The sequence below is a fragment of the Dendropsophus ebraccatus genome, chromosome 2 (assembly GCF_027789765.1).
Source record: "Dendropsophus ebraccatus isolate aDenEbr1 chromosome 2, aDenEbr1.pat, whole genome shotgun sequence".
Classification (NCBI taxonomy): domain Eukaryota; kingdom Metazoa; phylum Chordata; class Amphibia; order Anura; family Hylidae; genus Dendropsophus; species Dendropsophus ebraccatus.
This window is the reverse complement of record NC_091455.1, coordinates 103,811,883-103,821,714: the sequence shown is the minus strand read 5'-3', so window position 1 is coordinate 103,821,714 and position 9,832 is coordinate 103,811,883. Positions and strand designations below refer to the sequence as shown.

Below are 9,832 nucleotides of genomic sequence, written 5' to 3'. Positions count from 1 at the left end.
CTTTATTTTAATACCAATTTATACAATGATACAAAGTATTAAAAACTGTACAACATAAAACCATACACATTGGATTTCATTCATTACAGACATTCTTTGGTCTCATTCTTTAACAGAAGTTCTTTGCCATCCACCGCCATTGAGGCTACAAACCCACTTGGCGGGTCTGCAGCAAGTCCCCTCGCAGCATATTTGCAGCGAGACTCGCTGCAGATCCCGGCCCTATACTTTTAATGGCAGACAAACACGCAGCAGGGATGTACATCCCTGCTGCGAGTTTGTCTGCAGCCCACCCCATTAACCCCCCGGCCGCCTGAGCTGATACTTCACCTGCTCCGGCGGTTCCCGATGTCTCCAGCAAGCCGGAGCGGGGACCAGGTGAAGTATATGCTCCAGCCAGCCGCCCACAGCCCCTTTAACACCTCCCGCAGCCCCAGCCGCCCGATCGCCCCCCCGCAGAACCGATCGCACTCCCCCCCAATCGTTTCCCCGCAGCACCGATCGCTCGCACGCCCCCCCAATCGCCCCCCTGCAGCCCCGGCCGCCCGATCGCCCCCCGATGGGGGCTGCAGGGGGCGATCGGTGCTGCCGGGGGGCAATCGAGCGGCCGGGGCGATTGGAGGGGGGGGGGGTGCAAGCGATCAGTGCTGCAGGGGGGCCGGCGATCGGTGCTGCGGGGGGGCGATGGGGGCGGCTGGGGCTGCGGGCGGCTGGCTGGAGCATATACTTCACCTGGTCCCCGCTCCGGCTTACTGAAGACATCGGGGCTTAATCGGGGGTTAATGGGGCGGGCTGCAGACAAACTCGCAGCAGGGATGTACATCCCTGCTGCGTATTTGTCTGCCATTAAAAGTATAGGGCCGGGATCTGCAGCGAGTCTCGCTGCAAATACGCAGAAAGGGGACTCGCTGCAGATCCACCAAGTGGGTTTGTAGCCTGAAAGTGGTTTTATTTGACACATATAAGAATACACATTTACTTTGGAATCTTTCTCAACTTGAGTAGCACTTTCTTAAAATCCACAGATGAAATGTTGTTTATCTAATTGAGATGATGCCTTTAAAAGGGAACCAATCAGTCCGATTGGGCTGATATGGTTCCCTGCAGCACTGTACAAAGCTGCTGAGCAGCCCCCGCATGTAGCGGCCGCAGCAGAAACGTCAGAAAAAAAAGTTTTATTACCTGGACGTGTGGCAGGCAGAGGTCATCTGGACGGCTCTCTGTCTGTGTCTAGTCACCGCTCTCTGCCTGTCAGCATGCTCGGCAGGGATGATTGACAGGCAGAGAGGCCAGTAAAGGGGCCTCTCTGCCTGTCAATCATCCCATTTAACTTTGATGGACTCTACAACAATTATTAAGGAATAGCTAATAATGCTGATGTGAATGGAACATTATGGTATTTTCTGAATCACTCCTGTTAGCATGTGTAATCTGAACATGGAACTGAGGGAATTTTAGTTGCTTTGTAGTTATCCTTACTACTGAGCTCCATACATGGTAGTCTGGAATATAGAATTTGCCAATTTTACAACACTCCTTAAGGTACTAGGAACATTTTAAGGTTCTAATTAAGGTTCTAATATGTTATGTATTATCCCTAACAACAATTCTTTCTAAAACACTGCAATGTATTATTGCCTTATGGAGTAGTTGTTCTGTATATTAAGTACCAAGGATGGGGCTGGATCCTTGGAAATCCAATCAAGAGCCACCTCTGCAACTGGCAGATTAGTGTCGTCCTGACAAAGATGATGTCAGGGGAGAGGTTGTCTGGCAGTGTCTTTCCCCTTATATTTCCCCTGACAGCATATAAATTATTGGCCCTTCCAACCGTTCAGGATTATGGGTGAAGATCGGGTAAAATAGCTGTTGGCTGAACAAATCTTCAGCCAACAGGTATTGAAGGTGTATGTTCATCTTTACTAGAACCGAAAAGCAACTTCAGGAGACTGGATTTTAAGGTTGGTCAGGAGTTTACACTGTATTATTTGCAATAAATGACAAGTATTTTTAACATCTTTTTTGCCCTCAGATTGTGTCACAGTAATTACATTAACACATTAAAACAGTTTCCATACAGAGTATTTGTAATTTACTTATTTTGTTTCAGTGCATAATGTTTTCTTACAGGTTTGGTATACTGTTTATTGTTAAAAGATACCCCAATATAGAAAAAGACAGACAGACTTGCAAGAAAATAGTCAAATAATATAGTATGTGTGATGGAAATCAAAATTTTTTTCCCCTGTAGAGGACAATAAAAGCCACACTTTTCTTTATCTACACTAATGTACTTGCAAGATAGTTAAGGTCCTCCTCTTTGGATTTGCGCAATTGTTGTTGGTTGTCATTGTATGAGGTAGATGGATGGTCATGGGACAAGTAGTTCTTCCTGAATTCACGTACAGTTCTGATATACAGTGCACACAAGATGGCACTAGGGAGATACACACAGGCAGCAACAAGGCCAAATATTGCCACAGCAGCATCCCCTCCTTGCACTTCACAGTTCATCCAGGTATAACCACGAGCTGCATACAGGCGCTCCCTAGTTTTACAAATGTCATCAGCATTGACTTTTTTGATGAAGTACAGGTATAAACCAACAGCTGTAATGTAACCCAAACAACCCACAACATCAAATATTAGCTCTGCAAAAAGGGTTTTTAAAGATACCCTGTGTATAGGTTTGGAATTCAGGATCAGGAAGACTATTGTTAGGACACCAAATGTCAAGCTGAAAGAAACTCCTCCGTATACCGCTGGGGCTCTTAGTTGACTATACTGCAGGTCCGCATCTCGCACTTGCTGCAATTCTGTGCCTTCGAATGGACTGTAGGCCGAATCAATGCTGAATGAGCCAAAACCAGCAGCAGAAGTATAGCCGCTCAAAACTGCATGTGAAGCAACCACGCAGATCAGAACCAAGACACTTGCTGATATTTCCACAAGCTGCAGGACCCCTTTCAAAAGAAGACATAGAAACAAATTAGTGTTATTGAGTGGAACAAAAATTAAGCATTCTGGATGGGTTTATACTGTGGGTAGTTAGTGATTTAAAAACCATAAACCTCAAAGACCTTATTGCACACTATTATTTCTTCAGCAAACAGATAGACCTTTTCTACCAAACCTTCTCTTACGTCACTTACAAACATATGAAAAAACAGGTCCTAGAACAGACCCTTGTGGCCACCACTTGAAACCAACCTCTGCTCGGAATACACACTTCTGCAAACTCAAATTCACTGAACTATCCAGGGATTAAGTCTCATTTTCTCTAACTTCTCTATCAAATCCTTATGGGGAACCAAATCACGGCTTTGCTCAAGGTTACATAGGTGACATCCAAAACACCACCTTCATCTAGCACTCTGGTGCCATCATTAAACCAGTTAGACATAATATATTGCACATAAGGACACATAAGTAGTAAGACAGACTTCATATACATTGGTTTAATGGAGTTTGAAACCCAAAATTATGTAAGACTGGGTTCACATTGCATTTGTGCAGTCTGTTTACCGTATACATTTTGTGGTGGTGGTGGGGGCAACTTAAAAATGAATGCAATTGCGTGCAATCCCTTTTTCCATAGATTTCCATTAAAAAGGATGCATTTTTTTTTAGCGTACACAAAAATGTGGTTGACCACATTTTGTATATGTTAAAAGTAACCATTCAAGAACGGATACATTAAACGGACTACAAAAATGCAGTGTGATCCCACCCTAACTAATTGTAACTAAGCCCTGATGTTAGTAGTATATAGTGCTGGGAAGCAGATGGATCAGTGATAAGTATATGGATGTGTGTTCATGTCTATTTTACTCTCCATGAAATTACTTGGTTTAATGGAGTTACTTTGGCTCTAAATTTCCCCACAGCTTTTGCGACTATGGAAAAATGATCACGGCATGTAAACCATTTACATGAGAATTTAGAACTCTTTTACACAACCATTTTCAGATTCACATACTGACTGCATTTGTTATTTGTTTGCTCCATAGCTTATTGTATGAACACCTATACAACTATGGTTACATCCATAGGAGGAGATTTATTAAACATGGTGTAAAGTGAAACTGGCTCAGTTACCCCTAGCAACCAATCAGATTCCACCTTTCCTTTTGCCAAAGAGTCTGTAAGAAATAGAAGGTGAAATCTGATTGGTTGCTAGGAGCAACTGAGCCAGTTTCACTGTACACCATGCTTGATCAATCTCCCCCTATGGGTGTATAATTCAGCTGTATTACATGAATACTGTGATTTTACATTTTATAGTTTTATTGAAATAGTGTATTTTAAGTAAAAGAGAAAAACAAGGGTACATACATGCTATTTACAACTTCTATACTTAATGTGGTTGGTTAATCATTCTAAGCAAAAGCCATAATGCTAGTGTGAACAAGTGACTAAAAGTGTTCTATTCAAATTTTCTTCTATTGTACACAATAAATACATTGTAAAGTATGACTTTATGGTAACCTTTTCATTTTAATATTGAATGCAAAATTACCTCGGGCCATCCTTAATAGTACAGAAATATAATCACATTGCATCATGGACACTTTACTAAGGAAGAGGTTTGGGTCAGCTGAAATATAAGCATTTTACATCCTGTGGCTGCTTTGCCAGATTCTGATTTTAATACCCAAGTTACTGAAAAATGTATGAAACTAAAAACCTTTAGTACATTATTCATTGTTCACAATGTATAATTTAATATAGTTTATTAACCAGAAAACGCAAGATATCAGATGTCACACAGGTCTATTTCATTTAGCTCTTAGTTTTTGTGTGTGGTTAAAATTTTGCTACTGATATGCAGCAATCATATAAAAAGGTATGGTAAACGTATAACTACAAAATAAAAAAATATATTCTAAGAGATCCCATATACCATCTTCATTTTCTTCTTGAGAAAACAAAGAAATTATTGAAAGAAAAGAAGCACTGTGCCTGGAGCAGGTCATGCTAGAGGTAACTTCCTCTGAAGCTCTGCATATGAGGAGAGGGATTAAAAAGGAATGTGACAATGTCCCACATAAACAGCTGTGCGGTCAGCACCAAGAATCGCAGCAAACGGCTCATTGTGACTAGAAATAATGGGCTGCGGCCTGTAGGATAGTCCCTGTACCTCTAATAATGGGACAGCAGCCTGCTACTGCATTTAGAGCAGAGTGGTGGTCGGTAGCCTTGATAACAAGTTTGCTAAAGGCCCTATTACATGAAACTATTATCGGCCGATAATAGTCTTGTGTGATAGAAGATAATGATCAGCCAACATGAACGATGTCAGCTGATTGTTGCAGGTGATTGTCTTTCAACATGTTGAAAGACAAACTGCTAATATAGTAGCGATCTTCTGCCGTCGCTCCATGGAATAGGAGCAGCCGCAGCAGACCGCTGCTACCCTCTATGGGCTGCCCGGATGATCTATTGATCACCCGGGCAGCCCCCCCGCGCAGCTCCCCGTGGCCCCCCGCGTATAATATCGTCGGCAGCGAGTGGGGAACGAGGAACAAGCAAATGCTTTCAGTGCTTGTTTGCTCCTCTCCGTTGCCCCGTGTAATAGGGGCTTCAGTGAATATAGTTGCAAAAATATTTACCTTGACATGTCCTACAAGTTTAACTATGTTAGTTGAGATAGGTAATCCCATATAAATTTAAAGCGACTCTGTACCCACAATCTGACCCCCCCCAAACCGCTTGTACCTTCAGATAGCTACTTTTAATTTAAGATCTGTCCCGCAGTCCATTTGGCAGGTGATGCAGTTATTGTGCTAAAAAACAACTTTTAAACTGGCAGCCACGTGCCCTACAGGAGTATCTGTGCCCTAACTTTGCACCACCCCTCCATCCCTCCTGCCCACCCTCTTCATCATTAGGAATGCCACTGGAACATTTTCTCCATGCTTAACATTTGCGCAGGTGTCTTAACGATCCAGCCCATGTGCCGGGCTAACCAGGTGGGGAATAGTAGACAGACAATCTGCCTGGAGCATTCCTAATGATGAGGAGGGTGGGGAGGAGGGACAGAGAGGATGTGCCAGCCTAATGCATACACAATCCCGTAAGGCATGGGGCTGCCAGTTTAAAAGTTATTTTTTAGCACAATAACTACATCACCTGCCAAATGGATGGCAGGACAGATCTTGGATTAAAAGCATCTACCTGAAGGTACAAGCGGTTTGGGGGGGGGCAGATTAAGGGTACAGAGTCGCTTTAAAGGGGTAAATCCTATTTAAGATAACCCAAAGTAGCAAAACTGAGAAGCACTTTACTAAATGGAGTCCTTTACCAACTATAAAGTTACTATCACTGCCTACCATTGCAGTTATCACTTCTATTCCATTTAGAGCAAAAACTTTATTTGCAAATTTTTTTTTATTTCTGTGGTCCTTTCTAGCTCTTATTTGTAACCTAGCCTGATGAAGGGGCCTCTTTACCCTGAAAGCTTGCAAATATAATTTGTTTGGTTCCCTAATAAAAGTAATGCTTTTTTGACCCAAACACATGTAAAGTAGTTATCTGGGAGCAGAATACAGCTCGAGCCTTCTGCTTGCCATGCTCACTTCCTCTCTTCCCAAGTCTCAGAAGTAAAGCTTCTTAGGCATGGCAGGTCGTGTGTTGGCAAAACCACTCTCGCAACTCTGTACATGATAATCAGGATATATACCCATACTCTAACTTTGTGAAAGGAATACTTCCGACACAAGGGAAGAGTAAAAGTGAGCAATGGGGAGCAGAAGATTGAGCAGTCGTTTGCTCCACGGATAACCCCTTTAACATAGCCTACATTTACTGAAAAAGTACATGCATTATGGAATGAAACTTAAAATGCAGAAAAATGCTCAGTAAAAAAAACAAAACAAAAACTTAAACTTGCTAAACTTGTTTGTAGAGACTTGTCCCTTTTTTTAAGTGAATAGCTTTTTTTTCTTAATCCATAAAGCTTCAAAGAAGTATCAGTGACACAAACCCTCTATAGTAAGAGAAAGCTGATATTCTGGGAATTATAGAGGAAAACCTCCACCCAAGTTTAAGGCATATCCTACTTTGACCACAATTGTACAGTCTACAAAAAATAATTTGCTAATGTAGTGATAATATATTGCATTACTTATGTTGTAATGATCCAGTAGTTAAAATTATGGTTCTTAACCCCTTAAGGACCAGGCCAATTGTCACACTTGCGTTTTCGTTTTTTTCTCCTCGCCTTCTAAGACCCATAAGACCCTTTCATTTTTTCAGCTACTGGACCATGCGAGGGCTTCTTTTTTTCAGGAACAGGCATGTAAAGGAATCTTTCAATCTGCCATAAAATGAATGACGGAACCCCTAAAATATTTATTTGGTGAACTTGGGCCAAAAAATTGCGATTCTGCAAATTTTGGGCGGCTTCCATGTTTACATAATCCACTTTACGGTAAAATTGGCATTTTTTCCTTATTCTATAGGTATGAACACAGCGATATGAATGTTTTCTAGGTTTTCTAACGTTTTACTATTTTTATTAGCAGTAAAACTTTTTTTTGCAAATTGGCATATTTAAAATGGCCCTATAGTGACTCTTATAGCGCTTTTATTTTTTCACCAATAGGTCGTATGGGGCATCATTTTGTGTCACGATCTCTAGTTTTTATTAGTAACATTTTTTCTAGATCAAACGTATTAATCACTTTTTAATCATTTTTTATACATAAAATGTCATTAAATAATAATAATAATAAATTTATTTGTATAGCGCCAACAGATTCCGCAGCGCTTTTTTTTCTATGCATACAGTACAGAGGTACATAATACGCAGTTAAATTGGAATAAATAAGTACATAGTTAATAAAAATAACAAAAAATACAAAATACAGAGTATAGACGAGACCTGCTCGTTGGAGCTTACAGACTAATTTTCATAGACACCAGGCATAAGTGCTTTATTTGTCCATGGTCCAGCCATTGTACATAATTAGAATTACAGGATGAGCCAGTAACAACGCCAATGTCTGATGCAGGTAAACATATAAAGTGCAGGAACAGTCAGAGAAATAGAGCAAGGGAAACAGAAGGGGGAAACAGTTTAGGGAACGTTATAAGCGAGCCTGAAGAGATGAGTCTTCAGGGCACGCTTGAAACTGTGGGTATTGGGTATGAGTCTGATGTGTTTGGGTAGGGCATTCCAGAAAATTGGTGCAGCACGAGAGAAGTCTTGGAGGCGGGAATGAGAGGTTCTGATTATGGAAGATGTTAAGGTTAGATCATTTGCAGAGCGCAGAGCACGGGAAGGATGGTAGGTGGAGATGAGGGAGGAGATGTATGGAGGGGCAGAGTTGTGGATAAAGCAATCTCTGGGTCGGACGATTATGCACGCTACGGTATAATATATGTTAATTAGCTTTATTATTTTTATATGTGTAATGTTAAAATGGGAAGGGGGGGATGATTTTCACTTTTATTGGGGGAGGGGCTTAATTATTATTATTATTTTTTAACACTTTTTAAGTCCCCTCAGGGGACTTTAACATTATTACATTACACTGCTAACCCTGCTATTCCATATACCGTGCCATATGCCGGTGGCCCGCCATTGAGGGTGAGGGTCCGGCTGCAGATAGAAGCCGGTTCTCACAGGCTATGGAGCGATCTCAGCTTGTGAGCCCGCTCCATAGCCCGGGACCGTGTCAGGGCATACATTTACGCCCTTCTGCGTTAAGGCACAGGCAGTGGGGGCGTAAATGTACTCCCACAGTCGTTAAGGGGTTAAAGGAAATCTGTCAGCTTCATGTCATACTGAAGTGTCAAGGAGGTGGTAAGGATGTCAAAGAGTGACAAGATACATGTCTGCTTCCTCCCTCACCTCTCCCTGCCCTGACTGATTTACATACAGAGCTTAGCTTCCAGCACTCAGCCCTGTACATCAACCAGTCAAGACACTTGAATACAGAACTATCAGATTGAGGGGATGTTCACAAAACGTAATATTTTTGAATAGAATGGAAACAGCAGCCGCTCTTTTCAGCCTGAGTGGCACTGCATTAAAATCAATGCAATGCCGACCATTCCATGTACACGCCGCACCAACAACAAGTCGTTGTTCAGTACAGCCGTGCAAAAAAAATTAGCATGTCAATTAATAACAGTCACTGTTCCAAGAACATCGTCCGTTATTAATCTTTCATGTACACACTGATGCTATCTGTTCATCTGTGGTGTGTAGCAGGGGCCACACTGCTAAAGTTTTTAATGCATTGATCATGTTATATTTGAAAGTACCAACAATCAAAACAGACATTTTTTTTCTTCTGGGTCTTCTTTCATAAGTGCATTCCAGAATTACACATCTGTATTATAGTGAAAAGCTTTCTATAGCCTTGTATACTTAAAGGAGACCTGTCACCCCCCGTGCCAGGGTGAAGGCCGCCCGACCCCCCGCTAGAGACCATTATACTTATTCCTTCTCTTCAAGTCCCGCTCCTGGAGCCGGGCCCGAGAGGAGTCCGACGCCCATAGAGAATGAATAGCTCCGGGACCGGCTCCAGGAGTGGGACTTAGAGAGAAGGGGTAAGTATAAGGGTCTCTAGCGGGAAGGGGGGGGGGGGGTCACACAGCCTTTACCCCGGCACGGGGGGTGGGGGGGGTGACAGGTTCCCTTTAAGATCCACAACATTCCTTGCCTACTCAGTGCCCTTTTAAAGCTTATTCTGGCGATTTGCATTTTAGAAACTATAGTGACCTGTCATTTGGAAAGTGTGTAATGCAACACTTTGTTTCCAGTGGATGCTTCAGGGAAACCTTTTGGTCAGCTGTAGCTCCTCTGGTGATAAACAACCAC

General features: G+C 42.2%; 1 protein-coding gene across 1 annotated transcript in view; it reads right to left on the bottom strand.

Annotated features, from left to right (window-relative positions):
- Positions 1–1,305: 1,305 nt before the first annotated feature.
- The window catches only part of LOC138784605 (MARVEL domain-containing protein 3-like), a 30,962-nt gene continuing 22,435 nt past the window's right edge, over positions 1,306–9,832 (bottom strand). The window contains exon 4 of the mRNA XM_069960226.1: positions 1,306–2,963. Within this exon, the coding sequence (XP_069816327.1) occupies positions 2,281–2,963 (683 nt within the window). The 3' untranslated portion in view covers positions 1,306–2,280. The remainder of the gene's footprint in view (positions 2,964–9,832) is intronic.